General features: G+C 56.2%; 1 protein-coding gene across 1 annotated transcript; it reads left to right on the top strand.

Moving 5' to 3' along the window:
* Positions 1-288: 288 nt before the first annotated feature.
* Positions 289-15,685, top strand: SART1 (spliceosome associated factor 1, recruiter of U4/U6.U5 tri-snRNP). Its single transcript, XM_082629158.1, has 20 exons — positions 289-813; positions 2,638-2,695; positions 3,072-3,127; positions 3,665-3,791; positions 3,908-4,013; positions 4,264-4,341; positions 4,486-4,585; positions 4,677-4,819; positions 4,913-5,119; positions 5,863-5,987; positions 6,067-6,200; positions 6,334-6,467; positions 13,032-13,205; positions 13,385-13,495; positions 13,811-13,898; positions 14,407-14,497; positions 14,589-14,724; positions 15,187-15,276; positions 15,377-15,498; positions 15,601-15,685. The coding sequence occupies exons 1-20, from the start codon at positions 501-503 to the stop codon at positions 15,617-15,619; spliced, it is 2,412 nt and encodes an 803-aa protein (XP_082485284.1). The 5' UTR covers positions 289-500; the 3' UTR covers positions 15,620-15,685.
* The last annotated feature ends 501 nt before the right edge of the window (positions 15,686-16,186 follow it).

Genomic DNA, 16,186 nt, shown 5'->3' with positions numbered 1-16,186 from the left:
TTGGGGGGATCTCAGGAGGAGAACACACTCGTTGTTGAACACCTGATGGAGCCACGACCCCAGGGAGTTCACTAGGAGGACGCCTACTGGAGCAGTGGGCGCTGCCCACGGAAAGTCCGTGAGGCAGTGATTGTCCCGTGATTGAGGGTGTGCAAGCGGAGGGAAGCCGGGGAGAGGCTTTTCTGCGTCGGCGATGCTGACTTAGACGGCCCCTAGATCCTTAGAGTTCTGGGATGCCGTCATCCCCAGACCCGGACGCGCGCATGCGCAATTGGGCGACCTGCTCAGACTGCCCCACGGCCCGAGGCGGCCGCGACTGCGCAGTCGGGCTCCGATCCCGGCTTTCCCATGAACCTTTGGGACAGGCTCCGAGGCAAGCGACGGAAGCAGCCGCTCTTGGTTTCCAGCAATACGACACCGGCTGTCGGGCGACCCGGAAGTGTTCCCATTTTGCGTTGTCGGGGCTCGGTGGCAGCCGAGCTCGGGGTGGACACACCACTATGGGGTCGTCAAAGAAGCATCGTGGGGAGAAGGAGGCGGCCGGGACCACGGCAGCGGCCGGCACCGGGGGCGCCACCGAGCAGCCGCCTCGGCACCGGGAGCACAAAAAACACAAGCACCGGAGCAGCGGCGGCGGCAGCAGCGGCGGCGAACGACGGAAGCGAAGCCGAGAGCGTGGGAGCGAGCGTGGGAGCGGGCGGCGCGGGGCCGAAGCTGAGGCCCGGAGCGGCGCGCACGGGCGGGAGCGCAGCCTGACAGAGTCCTCCGAGCGGCGGGTGAAGCGGGAGAAGCGGGAGGACGGCTACGAGGCCGGTGAGGGGCGGGGCCTGTGCAGGGGGCGGGGCGACGGGGGTGTCTGGGGGTGGTGGGCTCTGGGTCTGGAGGCCGAGCACACCAGGCCGAGGCATCGCCAGGCTCTCTTCGTCAGTACTCTAAAGGGTCTTCCTGTGGTTATTTGGGATTAAAGGTTGTCTTCCTCTGTTAAACTCCGTGAGGATAGAAATTTTCTCTGTTTTCCTCAATTGGCATATCTCAGGCCCTCCCTAAGTGTGTTGAGTTAGTGAATGAAGTGGTGCCAGCACGTGCAGAGGCAAGAAGAAACCTGGTATCGCGCAAGTTGTGTAGAGTTCACAGCAGAGACACGAGGCTGTGAGATAGGCCCTGTTAAGAAATTTGAACTTTGTCTTGAGAGTAGAAGGGAGCCATGAATTTGAGCTGAGGAGTGAGTTGATCATATTCATATTTTGCAGAGATCATTGTGTTGAGAACTGGGTCAAGGGCAGTGAAGATTGGAGGTGAGGTGAAGGCTGATGGTGGCCAGCACCAAGGCAGCAGCAGTGGGATGGAGACGAGATTGGAAAGGTGTTTCGGAGGACGTGACAGAGCTTAGCACTTGGAAGAGGACGGGAAGGAGAAGAAGGAATTGAGGATGCTCCTTGAATTTTGGCTTGAGCGATTAGGTGGGTGGGAGTGCTGTCGACTGAACTTGAGGAGTTTGGAAGAGAAGCAGATTTTTGGAGGGAGACAACAAATTCACTTTTGGAGAGTGTTGCATTTGATGTGCATGGAGCAACCCAGCGTTTGGGCCAGATAGAGCAATTTGGGAATCATGAGAGTTTAGGTGGCAAATGAAGTCCCCTGACAGACTGAGGAGTGAGAAGCCAGGGTTGGGAGTAGAACCTGAGAAATGCCAGTGTTTTAGTAGTAGGCAGAGCAGGAGGCTAGAAAAAGGAGGTAGGCTATCCCCCAAAGCAGGAAAACCGTAGAATCTTGTGTTATGGGATCTGTGGGAGTGATCAACAATGTCACACACCACAGGAGATCAGGTGAAAACCAGAGCTGAAAAGAATCCATGGGATTTCGAATTAAGGAGGCTGGTGACCTTGGAGAGAGCCTGGAAGGGTTGGGATTCAGGGTCCAGGTGGGATAAAAGGGAAAGAGGGAAAGAGGTAGCTTGTGAGGTGGGCCTGCCGGAAGGATGAGCACGTGGTGGCAGCTGGTTGGGGCAGCTCCACCTGATGGAGTCTGGCTGCTGTCTCTGGTGTTCGGTGAAGTTATTTGCTGTTTGTGAGGTGGGTGGAGGAGGTCCGAAATGCCCCTTTATCTCTCTGACCACGATATCATCATAGAACAGGCACCAATAAGTGTGTTTCTTGATTGCACGAATTACACAGAGGACACAGTTACGCTGCCAAGGTGGTTCCTGCCCTGTGAGGAGAAACGGACCCAGAAATGACTGACCGTGCTATGCAGTGCAGGGGAGAGCAGTTCATGCTGATCAATAATCGAACAGGACTCCACGAAGGAAGTGGCATTTCATTGTTGCATTCGGATAGGATTTTGTTAATCAGGGTGAGGCCAGAGAGGGCAGTGCAGGTTGAAAATACAGAATGTACAAAAGTGAAGAGGCGGCAAAGTGAAGGACGTAGAAAGCTGGACCTTTTGGATCAGGAAAGGAAGGTGTGTGGACAGGTGGCATTCTCAGAGCCTGGGACTCAGGTAGAAGGAGCTCCTGGGGAGGAGGAAGCAGGCCCAGGTGCTGGTGAGGGCCTCTCATCTTCGGCCCTGCAGCTGGAGCCAGGGCTGTGGCTGCAGGCCCTGTGTTCAGTTCCTGAGCCTTGCTGCTTCTTGTTCCAGCTGCCAGCTCCAAAGCCAGCTCAGGTGATGCCTCGTCACTCAGCATCGAGGAGACCAAGTAAGTACTGTCTCCTTTATGTTTCTGTGTTTTCTTACAAGCAGTTTCAGGGGCAGCTGTTTCGGGTGGCTTTCGCACAGTAACACGTTCTGATTGAAGTTGGAAGTTGCCACATAAATCATCTTAGCCAACCATTTGAGTTACAGAAGTGGGCACTTAAGACCCAAGAGGAAGGATGGCATTTCACTGGTTAGAGGCAGGCCAGGCCTTCCGCCTGATTGGGAGGCCAGTGCTCTTCCCAGTGCTGGGTCAGGCCCTAGGTTTGGGACCCTTAGGACCACTCAGTCCCCTCATGTTTTCACCCCGTCTGTCCAGAAATGCATTCGGTGCTGCTCTTTCTTTGACAGCTCCTAACACTTGTATCTCTTGCCCTCAGTAAACTCCGGGCAAAGTTGGGGCTGAAACCCTTGGAGGTCAATGCCGTCAAGAAGGGTGAGTGTGGGGCTGAGGATGGGGGAAGGGAGGGCATTTGGGGCCAAGGAGAGAGGCCATCTGAAGGGACCTTTGAAGAAAGTGGGCACAGGTTCAGCACCATTCAGTGGTCCTGTGTGTGTGCTGGCAGTGGGCACGGGGCCCTCCTTGCTGTTGTGTGGCGGATCTGGGACTCAGCTGCTTCTTGTAGTTTGAGCAGTTGGCGTCACATCCTCAGTCTGCCTGTGAGGTAGCATTAGATGGCCCGAGAGATGTGCACAGTTCCTGCAAACGGATCTGGGCTGTGCAGGTGCTGGTTTTTCCGTTTTGTTTTGTTTTTGAAGTATGATCAGAGAGGCTCTGGAAGGCATGGAGGTTCCCGTTGTGCTGTGGGGAGACATGGGAGGGTGGGGTCGCGTGGGAGTAGGGAGGCATGGATTCTTCCCCCACCCCTGGCCCCTCTGGCCCCCTGAGCTGGACGGGGGCAGCGTGAGTGGCTCCCTCCTCTCCCCACCAGCCTTGGGCAGGCATAGCCTCACGCCTGGGCCTCCCTTCCAGAGGCGGGCACCAAGGAGGAGCCCGTGACCGCCGATGTCATCAATCCCATGGCCTTGCGACAGCGAGAAGAGCTACGAGAGAAGCTGGCGGCTGCCAAAGAAAAGCGCCTCCTGAACCAAAAACTGGGGTGAGGGTCCCAACCGGGCAGGCACGGGGAGGGCCCGAGGAGGCGCCAAGCAGCTCTGGAGTCGGGGTGGGGGAGCAGGAGCTGGCTCCCGGAGCATCACTGTCTTCCCTCTTCAGGAAGATAAAGGCCCTGGGGGAGGATGACCCCTGGCTGGATGACACTGCAGCCTGGATCGAGAGGACCCGGCAGCTCCAGAAGGAGAAGGACTTGGCAGAGAGGAGGGTGAGGTGCTGGGAGCTGGGGTGTCGTTCAGTGCCTCTGGTGGCCTGACCGGCTGGTGAGGCAGAACATGGACCCTGGGGAGATGAGGCTGGGCTCGGAGCGGTAGGAGTGGTCAGTACTGCCTGCGCTGGATTCGCAGCAGCTTGCCCGCAGGTCCTGTGCTTTTTGCACTCATGTTTAGGAAGGCCCTGCATCTTCTGATCCTGAGCAGCCTGAGGTCAGAGGTCACCCACTCCTCCCTATCCCATAGGCCAAGCTGCTGGAGGAGATGGACCAAGAGTTTGGTGTCAGCACCCTGGTGGAGGAGGAGTTCGGGCAGAGGCGGCAGGTGAAGCTGCAGCAGCTGGGGGGTGGCGGTGGGGTTGAGCCTGGGGTGGGGGTGGGGGGCGGGGCGTGCTGTCCTTGGTGCTGGGATCCCAGGGCTTGGTGGGTCGGGCTCCTGACCCGGCTGGACCGCCTGCCTCCCTTCTAGGACCTGTACAGTGCCCGGGACCTGCAGGGCCTCACCGTGGAGCATGCCATTGACTCCTTCCAAGAGGGGGAGACGCTCATCCTCACCCTCAAGGACAAAGGTGTGTTGAACTGGGGTGCTCTGGCTGGGGCCACAGGCACTGCTGAGTTGAGGGTGAGCGTGACCGGCCGCTGCTTCTGCCCTGGCTCCAGGAGTGCTGCAGGAGGAGGAGGATGTGCTGGTGAACGTGAACCTGCTGGATAAGGAGCGGGCAGAGAAAAACGTGGAGCTGCGCAAGAAGAAGCCTGACTACCTGCCGTACGCAGAGGACGAGAGCGTGGATGACTTGGCACAGGCAGGCCGGCAGCGTGGGCTCTGGGCGGAGACGGTGGCTCTGTGGCTTTTCAGGAGCCGGGATGGGTCCTAACCTGTACTTCTTGTCTTGCAGCAAAAACCCCGCTCTGTCCTGTCCAAGTACGATGAGGAGCTCGAGGGCGAGCGGCTGCAGTCCTTCCGTCTGGAGCAGGGCGGCGTGGCCGATGGCCTCCGGGAACGGGAGCTGGAAGAGATCCGGGCCAAGCTGCGGCTGCAGGCTCAGTCCCTGAGCGCAGCCGGGCCCCGGCTCGCCTCCGAGTACCTCACGCCCGAGGAGATGGTGAGCCCCGAGGCCTCCACCCGCGCTTGTGACTAGGGTGGTGACCCTCCCTCCCCTCGGAGGTCACAGGCTGCCGGAGTGAGCTAAGGAGGGGGATCGGGTGATCGCGTGGTGCTTGGTGCCTGTGGATGCGCAGTAATTGGCAGCCCCGAGGAGGAGCTGTGGGCAGGCAGTTGGTGTAGGCAGAACAAGGGCCGTGAGCGGGTGGCCCTGAGCTGGTGTTCAGGCCCTGCCGCTTAGCCAGCCTGTGCCTGCGGCGAGCGATGTAAGTACCACGCGCCCCATCTGAAGTGGGGATGGCGCGAGCCAGCTCTCGGGGGCTGATAAAAGGATTGGTGGTGATCTGGTAAGCGGTCATTTTACAGCTGCGCGTGGCTGTCGCCTTTGGGATGGCTGTGTGAATTCGCAGGTAGGCCGCTGGCTCAGTAGGTTGCTTGGCTCTGTGGTTATGAGCAAGACTCTGGAGCCACACTCCTGGGATTCACAGTCCCGGCTCTCCTGCTTAGGAGCTAGGTGACTTTGGGCAAGATACATAATCTCTCTCTGCCTCGGTTTTCCTCATCTCACAGGCGGGAGGATAATCACCCACACCTCATGTCTCGCCCACGTACATGAACTACGTAGGACCACAGCCGGCGCAGAGTAACGCTAAGGCAGCATTCGCTCTTGTGGGCTTGTGCTGCCTGCCTTCCCCCCACCGCCACCCCGGCCTTCACGTTTCTCTTTTCCTCTCTCCCCTTCAGGTGACCTTTAAAAAGACCAAACGGAGAGTGAAGAAGATCCGCAAGAAGGAGAAGGAGGTGATAATACAGCCTGATGACCTGCTGCCCCTTGGGGACCAGACTCAAGATGAGGACTTCGGTTCCAGGTGGGCGTAGGGACAGGGGTCGGTGTTGGCGCTGAGCCAGCCCCGGGGCCAGGGCTCACACACAGGCCTCTCTACACAGACTGCGGGGCCGGGGTCGGCGCCGAGTGCCTCAGGCAGACGAGGAGGCCCAGGAGGAGGGGGAGAAGGAGCCTGTGTCTCAGCCCTTGCAGTCAGATGACACCCGCGTGGAGAACATGGACATCAGCGATGAGGGTGAGGGCCCAGCCAGCCCGTTTCGGGGGGTGGCAGGGCAGAGGGGGAGTTGGGGGCAGGGGTGGAAAAGCAGGGACGGGAGCCCAGGGCCCCTGGAAGTGATCTGAGCCGGCGTCTCCCGTGTTTCCACCAGAGGAGGGCAGGGCACCGTGGTCGGGGTCACCCGAGGTGCTGGAGGAGGATGAGGCGGAGCTGGAGCTGCAGAAGCAGCTGGAGAAGGGGCGCCGCCTGCGGCAGCTACAACAGCTGCGCGACAGCGGTGAGAAGGTAGGGGGGGCTCCTGAGGCGTGGGCGGGCGCTGGGCCCTTCGGTGACAGGTGTGTCTGTGGTGGCCTGTCCTGAGGAGCACGTGCTCCCACGCCATCGTAGGCAGCACCTGCATTTCGATTTGCGTCCTCTTTTTTGTTTCATTTGGTGTTACTGGTAGATTTCTAGGTTTCTGCAGCGTTTTCACTAGGGGATGCTTTAGCGGTTGGATCTTTCCCTCCCTTCCTTCCTTCTGGAGTGTGTACTGTATGCCTTACTGTGTGTGAGGCATTGTCCCAGGGCTGGGGAGTCATTGGAGAACAGGACAGCCAAGGGCCCCTGTGCCTTTCACAGAGGCAGAAGTGGTGGTGAGCTTGTGAACACGAGCAAACAGTAACTTCTGGTAGTGACTAGAGCTGAGCAGACCAGACAGGAGTCACCGGAGGGTTGGTCTCTTGGTTCGGGTGTTCAGGGAAGACCTTTCAAGTGGTGACATTTGAGCTGAGACTGAAATGACACAGGAGGCGATCTTGCGCAGATTCAGTGTGGAGGTCGCGTAGACAGACGTTCGGGCCCTGGGGACAGCAGATGTCCTTTGGATAGATGACCTTAGAATGTTGGAGGACCAGGTAGGCTGGAGCAGAGTGAAGGGCTGGTGGTGTGAGCTGAGACGGAGAGGTCAGCGGGGCCTTGGGGCCGCGGTCATCGCTGACCCTCACGGGGCACTGACATGTGCCGGGCACTGCTTAAGTGCTTTATGTGCTGCTTCGTTTAATTCTCACAGCAACACCCTATGAGGAAGTTTCTGTTATCTCCATTTTACAGATGAGGAAACTGAGGCACAGAGGCATTAGGCAAGTTGCCCAAGGTTACATGACTGGTAAGTGGCCGAGCTGGGATTTGCACAGCTTGACTCCAGAGCCCACACTTGTAACCCTGCACCTCCCACTGAGGGAGAAAGTGGGGCTGGAGACAGAGGCTGCAGCAGCGAACCTGGGGTGCCTACCGTGTGGGGTAGCGTAGGAGGGGAGCCACAAGAGTGAGGCCTCCCTGAAGCCGAGGATGGGTTTCGAGGAGAGGGAGGGCGGTGTCATCTAACACTGCCGAGGGGCAGGTCAGATTTGGCACCAGTGGAGACAGTGCCCTGGCAGAGACAGTAGAGGATTGAGGAGAGATGGGACTCAAGGAGGTGAGGGCAGCAGCTTGGGATGATTCCTCAGCCGCAGGAGCGTGAGCGCTTTTTGTTAAAGGGCCAGAGAGTAAACGTCGGAGGCTTAGATCTTGGCAGCAGCTGCTCTGCCAGTGTAGCCAGTGGGCATGGCTGCGTGCCAATACAGCTTGCTTTGCGAGGACAGGCGGTGGGCCCTAGTTTGCCCAACCCCACTCTAATAGAGGACGGGGAAACGGGGCAGTAGCTGAAGGGGGCGCGAGTTGAGGGAAGTTTTTCTCTTTCATAGTTAATGCGGAATAGCGTTAATATTTAGAAATTATGTGCGACTGTCCCAGAGTCTACGGCTGAAAGGACTGTAAAGGTTATGTGGCCCAGTGGGATTAATCACGATGGGGTTTTCTACTGGCTGGGCCATTTACTGAGATGGGGAAGCCTAGGGGAGGAACAGGAGTGGGGAAGAAAGGCAAGTGTTTCCTTTTGGTTTAGTTAGCTTTGAGGTGCCTCCTTATTGGAGGTGATTGATATTGAATAGGTAGTTGGATATATGACTTTGAACTTCAGGGGAGAGGCTGAGATGAGAGATAAAAGCATGGAAGTCTGTGTAGCTGGGATTTAAAACCAGAGGACTGGATGGAATCACCGGGAGAGTGAGTATAGATAAGGAAGAGCCCGTAGGGCTCCAAGCGAGGAGGGTAAAGAGGAGAGGGTGCCGTCCTGGAAGCCACGTGAAGAAAGGTCTGGAGTGGAAGGGTGTGAGCAGCTGTGGCGCATGCTCCGGAGAGTTTGGATATCAGGAGGATGGGAACTGACCTTGGGATCGGGCAGCATGGAGGTCACTGATGCTCCCATCTTAAGGTCAGCTCTGTGGGGTGGTGGGAAATGGGGACCAGATCATGCAGGCTTTAACAAGGTTGCTGGTCACAAGATTAATAGATGAATGTTGATTGTGTTTCTGTACGCCAGCAATAGGTAGAAAATGTAGTTTTAAAAAAGACACCATTTATGAAAGCAATATAGATGGTGAAGTAACGTGGATAAGCAAGAGAAGGCAATGTGGGAAAGGAGTAATCAGCATAGCAACAAAATAAAAAGGAATGATTTGTAAGATCTATATGGGGAAAATTATAGTCCATTTTCGAAAAGCATTAAACGAGACATGTTATTTTAGTTACCGAGGGCTACCATAACAGAATACTACGGGCCGGGTGGCTTAAACAACAACAATTTATTCTAACACTTCTGGAGGCTGGAAGTCCAAGATCAAGGTGTTGGCAGGTTTGCTTTCTCTTCAGGCCTCTTTCCTTGCATTGGAGATGGCCATCTTCTCACTGTGTCCTCACATGGCCTTTGTGTGTTACTCCCTGACATCTTTCCTTCTTATAAGGACACTAGCCTATTGGATTAGGGCCTACCCTTATGACCTCATTTGACCTTTATTATCTCCTTAAAGGCCCTGTCTCCAAATACAGCCACACTGGAGATGAGGGCTTCAACATACAAATTTTGGGGGGACACATTTCAGTCCGTAACAGCCATGTTAATGGATACCACTAATATTGTAAAGATGTCTATCTCCTCAAATTAATTTAGAGATTAAATGCTGTTCCAACAGAAATCCCAATAGAGATTTTTGTGGAAGCTGGCAAGGTGATTCTAAAATTTACACGGAAGATCAAAGGGACCAAAATAGCCAAGACGCTTTGGAATAATAACGTGGTGGGATTTGCTGTAACAGATGTCAAGTCTTTTCAGAAAGTTGTAATTGAAGCAGCATGATCCTGGCATAAGTGTGGACTAATGGGCTGAGATTGAATACAGGGACCCAGAAACAGACTCCTGAGCTAGGACACGTGGTGTCCCAGTGTGAAAGGTGCTCAGCTCAATAAGTGGTGGTGGGACAATCAGTTACCTATTTGGAAAAAGGTGAAAGTGGGTTTGTACTTCACACCTTATGCAAATTCACTTAGATTAAGAACTTAAAAGTAAAAACTTAATATTTGAGGCCAAAGTAAAAAAATTACGTTTATGACTTCGTGGTAGAGATTCTTCTTTCTTTTCTTTATTGTGTTAAAATACACATAAGATTCACCGTCTTACCCATTTTTAGGTGTATGGTCTGTGGTATTAAGTATATTCACCTTGTGCGCAGCCGTCACCGCCATCCATCCCCATAACTCTCTTCACCTTGTAAAGCTAAAACTCTGTCCCCATTAAACACTAACTCCCCATTCTCCCCTCCCCCCAGCTTCTGGCAACCACCATTCCACTGTCTGTCTCTATGACCTTGACTCCTCTAAGGACCTCCTATAAGTAGAGTCATAGAGTATTTGTTTTTATGTGACTGGATTATTTCAAGAGAAAGATTTCTTACAATATAAATGTAAAGCATAAACTATGAAGAAGAAAACAAACATTTTACTTAGAAATTAAAATTTTTAATTTTTTAAAAAAATTCACTTATTTATTTTTGGCCGCATTGGGTCTTTTTGGTGCACGTGGGCTTTTTCTAGTTGTGGTGAGCAGTGGCTGCTCTTTGTTGTGGTGCGTGGGCTTCTCATTGTGGTGGCTTCTCTTGTTGCAGAGCACGGGCTCTAGGTGCGTGGGCTTCAGTAGTTGTGGCACGCGGGCTCAGTAGTTGCGGCTCGTGGACTCTAGAGCGCAGGCTCAGTAGTTGTGGCGCACGGGCTTAGTTGCTCCGTGGCATGTGGGATCTTCCCAGATCAGGGCTCGAACCCATGTCCCTTGCATTGGCAGGTGGATTCTTAACCACTGTACCACCAGGGAGGCCCCTTAATTTTAATTTTAAAACTTAGTTTTATTTAAAATACATTATGAAGGAGAATTCCTTGGCGTCCAGTGGTTAAGACTCTGTGCTTCCACTGCAGGGGGCATGGGTTCCATCCCTGGTCGGGGAACTAAGATCCCGCATGCCTCAACACGTGGCCAGGAAAGAAGAAAAACGACATCATAAAGAGTGTAAAAAGGCCAAAAGGAGAAGATATTTGTCCATATACAGAATGGCATTCAGAGAATTAGAAGGATAGATGGCCTCTAAAATACCCCGCAAGGCCCAGCCTCAGTAGTGATAAAGGAAAGGTGAGCTGAAACAATGACAGACTGTATCACACCTGCATCATTTGGCAAAAATGTCAGTCTGACAACATCAAGTGTCAGTGAGGATGTGGAGCAGCCAGAATTCTTAGCCACACTTTTCATGGACGTGTAAACGAGTCTAATCAGTGGGAAGACACTGACGAACCTTGCAGAATGAAAGTGAGTGTGTTCCGTGCAGCTCAGCGGCCCGCACTCTCACGTGTGCCCCGGAGAAATGCTTGCATCAGATTGCTTCAGCTGCGTTACTCGTGGTAACAGAAAAAGAACATCCTTGGTGCACTAGATAACTCAGTGGAGGTATGATCATGTCACGGAATATGATTCTGTAGTTAAAAGCTAATGAACTATAGCTGCTCGTGTCAAGATTAACCTTAAAATACATATATATATATATATATATATATATATATATATTTACATATATATAAAAACAAGTCGTAGTGGAATCATACAGTATGATTCAGACTGCATAATGTTTGAAAAATGCACAACAAGGGCTTCCCTGGTGGCGCAGAGGTTGAGAGTCTGCCTGCCAATGCAGGGGACACGGGTTCGTGCCCCGGTCCGGGAAGATCCCACATGCCGCGGAGCGGCTGGACCCGTGAGCCATGGCCACTGAGCCTGCGCGTCCGGAGCCTGTACTCCGCAACGGGAGAGGCCATAGCAGTGAGAGGCCCACGTACCGCAAAAAAAAAGAAAAAAAAAGAGAAAAAAAAAGCACAACAAAACAACAGACTGTTCGTGGATAGGTCTTTATGTGGTAAAACTATAAAGGAAAGCCAGTGAATCATGACCACAGATATGTGGGGAAGAGACACTTGGGGTTAATAATGCTTCTCAGCCAGGTGATGGGGACATGGGTGTTAGTTTGGTGGTGGTTATTTTTAAAAATATACATGTGTTATAAATAACCCTTTTATGTATAGGATGACATTCATTTAAAAATGTAACATAATAAAATGGAAGGAAAAAGGTTGCAAAAGTGGACGTGGAGACTAGAAACTTCTCGGAGGAGTTTGCTGTCAGGGGGCAGAGCAGGAGGGCTGCGGTACTGAAGGAGGAGTTGTTTTTTTTCTAACTTATTTTTGGCTGTGTTGGCTTTTTGTTGCGCGCAGGCTTTCTCTGGTTGTGGCGAGCGGGGGCTATTGTTCTGGTTGAGGTGAGCGGGGCCTCTGAGGCGGGGCCGCGAGGCAGAGCCGCACCCCCGGGGTCTGGGCCGGGGGCCGGTGGTGTCTGGGTCGCAGGCCTGGCAGGAGGGTGCCTTTGCCGGCCTGACCCCTCACTCTCACCACCGGTGGCCCTCGCGGGGGCTCAGTAGTTGTGGCTCGTGGGCTCTAGAGTGCAGGCTTAGTAGTTGTGGCACATGGGCTTAAGTTGCCCCGCGGCATGTGGGATCTTCCCAGACCAGGGTTCGAACCCGTGTCCCCTGCATTAGCAGGCAGATTCTTAACCACTGCGCCACCAGGGAAGTCCAAGGAGGAGTTTTTAAAAGAGGGGAGAGCGACTTCCCTGGCGGTCCAGGGGTTAAGACTCCGTGCTTCCACTGCGGGGGACTTGGGTTCGATTCCTGTTCGGGGAACTAAGATCCCACATGTGCAGCCAAAAATAAAAGAGGGGAGATCCTAGGTCATCCCTGTGTGCTTGTGGGAATGACACAATAGAGGGGACACTGAGTGCAGTCAAGAGGGGGGTAGTGTCAGGAGCAGAGTTCTGAGGGCCCTCGGAGCTGTGTCAGGTAAGGTGGCCTGAGGTGGGAGCAGGGCCGGGTGTCTGCTGTGATGGGAGGGCAGGCAGGGTGGGTGGGTGGTGGATTCAGTGCCAGAAGCAGGTGGAAGGTCCACAGAGCATCTAGCCTGCAGCCTCAGGGATGGGGTTCCGGGAGGAGGGATGTTTACACCGAGTCCTAAAACTGGAGTTTCTCAGGTGAAGAGCGGGTGGCAGAGGAGTGGCGGGCGAGGCCCTAGACGAAGGCGTGCGTGTGAGGCTGCAGGAGTGAGCTGAGGGGCTCTGGAGAAGGGTCAGTCCAGGCCCCGTCATGAAGGGCCGTGTGGGACTTTGGATATTAATTCAAAGGGCAGTGGGGAGCCATTGACGACTTTGGAGGAGGGAAGCGAGCTGGTGAGATCGGTGCGGAGCGCAGAGCAGATCGGGGGTCAGGGAGGAGTAGAGACCGGTCTGGTCTGCCGTGGGCAGTGGGAATGGCTTGTCGGACTGCCACCAGAGAGGGTCTTGGGATCCTGGGTCTCTGTGGCCCCACCCCAGAAACTTCCGGGTTTGCCCACAGCCACTCCCTCCCTCAGGTGGTGGAGATCGTCAGGAGGCTGGAGTGTCGCCAGCGGGGCTGGGAGGAGGAGGAGGATCCGGAGCGGAAGGGGACCATCGTGTTCAACGCCACATCAGAGTTCTGCCGCACGCTGGGGGAGATCCCCACCTACGGGCTGGCCGGCAACCGGGAGGAGCAGGAAGAGCTCATGGTGGGTCCTCGGCAGCCCAGCACCCACACGCTCCCCTGGCCTGCCCTGCTCTGGGGGCGGGGGCGCGGCGGGGGCAGCAGTGTCGACCCTGCCGGTCCTCAGTGCTGAGCCCCAGTGCTCAGGTGGGACGGGCCAGCTGAAGCCTGGGCCGCCTGGGCTGAGCCTGATCTGTCCTCTAGGACTTTGAACGGGACGAGGAGCGATCGGCCAACGGCGGCTCTGAATCCGACGGGGAGGAGAACATTGGCTGGAGCACAGTCAACCTGGATGAGGAGAAGCAGCAGCAAGATGTGAGGACAGGGAGGAGCGGGGCCGGGAGGACACAGAGCGGAGACCCCGCTGCCTCTGGGTCAGGAGCTGGGCTGGAAGCCCAGCTCTGTGCCTTCCTAGCCGTGGGGCCTCCATGTCTCAGAGCCTTGGCCTCCTCATGCATAAATGGAGTGTATAAACCTCACGGGGTTATTGTGGATTAAATGAGACATCTTGTCATGCAGGGCCCGGTGCATAGAAAGGTCCACAGTCCAGTGGGGGGGTGACTTGGGTTGGAGGGTCAGAAGAGCCTATGTGGCCCGCTTACCACCCCCATCATTCTGTGCCACCCCCAGTTCTCCGCCTCCTCCACCACCATCCTGGACGAGGAGCCCATCGTGAATAGAGGGCTGGCAGCTGCCCTGCTCCTGTGTCAGAACAAAGGTAAGGGGCTCCGGGCAGCCTTGCTGGGGCCTGGGTGCTGTGGCGGGAAGGGCAGGTGAGGCAGGTGCTGGTGCGGCTTCCCCTGGTCCCCTCTGCTGCCTCTTCCTCGTTTCTGATGCCGTGAGCCACTTCTTCCCCTGCACCGTGCTTCCGGGGCAGTCATAGTAGCGGCTGGCCTTTCTGTGCTGCATCACCCCATTTTCAATGCCCGTGCTCACGTATTCCCCTGCAAAGCATCCTTTGAGGCTCAGTGTCTCCTCTGGGGGGAGTTTGGGGAGTTGAAACAGTCCAGGCTGTGGCACAGAGGCCTTGGCATTAGGATCCCAGCTCTGCCTTTTACTTGGCCAGTGGCCCCTGACAAGGACCTGACTCCTGTCTCCGTTTCCTCTGTCTACACAATGGGCCTGATGTCCGTCCACTCCCACAGCACAGCTCTGAGGGTCTCCCAGTGGCCCCGTGCTGTTGGCGGGTGCTGGGCAGCCTGGAGTCTCATAACCCCCGTCCTCAGGGCTGCTGGAGACAACGGTGCAGAAGGTGGCCCGGGTGAAGGCGCCCAACAAGTCCCTGCCGTCAGCCGTGTACTGCATCGAGGACAAGATGTGAGTGGGGCGCCAGCCAGGGCCGCGCTGCCTGGAGCCCGGGCCGGGGTGGGGCAGCGGCTCACACTGAATCCCCGTCCGTCTCGGGCAGGGCCATCGATGACAAGTACAGCCGGCGGGAGGAGTACCGAGGCTTCACCCAGGACTTCAAGGAGAAGGACGGCTACAAGCCTGACGTCAAGATCGAGTATGTGGATGAGACGGGCCGGAAACTCACTCCCAAGGAGGTGAGCGGGGCCTCTGAGGCAGGGCCGTGAGGCAGAGCCGCACCCCGGGGTCTGGGCCGGGGGCCGGTAGTGTCTGTATCTCTGGCAGGCACGGTGGTCCCCCTCGCAGGCCTGGCGGGAGGGTGCCTTTGCCGGCCTGACCCCTCACTCTCACCGCCGGTGGCCCTCGCGGGGCAGCCGACTCCCCCGCCTTTTCTTTGTCTTCCACCCGCCAGCGCTCTTCCCCACACGCTCCCTGGGTGTGCTGCCCCTTGCTCCAGCCCCAGCCCCGGTGCCCCGACGAAGTCCATCCCTCCCACTCTGCTGGGGGCCCCAGAGGGTGCTGGGGCTGCTGGCCTTCTCCCATCCCCTCCCAGCCACCCCGCCCCACCCTGGGCCTAGCGCTGGGTTGGGTGAGCCGCTGCCCCTCCCCTGCCCTGTGTGGCTTGGGCGGCTCCAACACGGTCCTGCCCCCCATTGCAGGCTTTCCGGCAGCTGTCCCACCGCTTCCACGGGAAGGGCTCGGGCAAGATGAAGACGGAGCGGCGGATGAAGAAGCTGGACGAGGAGGCGGTGGGTGCCCGAGGGGTCGCGGGGGGGGCCTCGGGACGCGTGGCAGGCGGCTGAGGCCGAGGCCCGCTCCCACCCGTGTTGACCGGCCCTGCCCCTGCAGCTCCTGAAGAAGATGAGCTCCAGCGACACGCCCCTGGGCACCGTGGCTTTGCTCCAGGAGAAGCAGAAGGCCCAGAAGACACCGTACATCGTGCTCAGCGGCAGTGGCAAGAGCATGAACGCGTGAGTGGGGAGGCGGGGCGGGCACAGGGCCTCGTGGTGCACGCGTGGGGCCGGGGAGGCGCGCAGCTGCGCTGCAGCCTCACACCCCTCTTCTCTCCGCAGGAACACCATTACCAAGTGAAGCCGACCTCCCTTCTGATCCCCTCCCGACTTTAATGTTAAATAAAGTTCCCTCCTTATTTTTCCCCCCCTGGTCATGGTGCAGATTCCAGGGTTAGACCTGGGAGGAGGGCAGGTGGAGGAGCATCGGCGACACTGCCCTCAGGCTCCGTCATCACCTTTGTGACCTCAGGCAAGTCACTGAACCTTTCTGGGCTTTAGTTCTGCCATTTGTACCATCAAGACACCTCTGCTTCATAGGATGTCTTGTGACAATTAAATGAACTCATTCGTTCATTCACCTGCAGTGCGAAGGTGAGCAAGACCCCTCAGGGGTGGCTTAGAGTGATGGCCTCTGCCAGGTGAGACCTGGTCGTAGGTGACACAAATAACTGAACGGAGATGCAGGGAGAAAGCTAGCCTGGAGCCTCTAAGGCGGTTCTCCAGCCCACCCTGGGCCCCAGCCAGCTAAAGAGAAGCCAGCTGGTTCATTTTCTTGCGCCCCTCCCCTGGCTGCCTCGGTGTGGTTGCATGGGTCCTGGCTGTCTGTTGAAGGCCATGCCTTATCCTGTGCAGGGCTAGCTTTTGG

Source organism: Mesoplodon mirus, assembly GCF_964341445.2.
Source record: "Mesoplodon mirus genome assembly, chromosome: 7".
NCBI lineage: Eukaryota > Metazoa > Chordata > Mammalia > Artiodactyla > Ziphiidae > Mesoplodon > Mesoplodon mirus.
The sequence above is the reverse complement of the archived record's forward strand: the minus strand, read 5'-3'. Positions and strand labels throughout refer to the sequence as shown.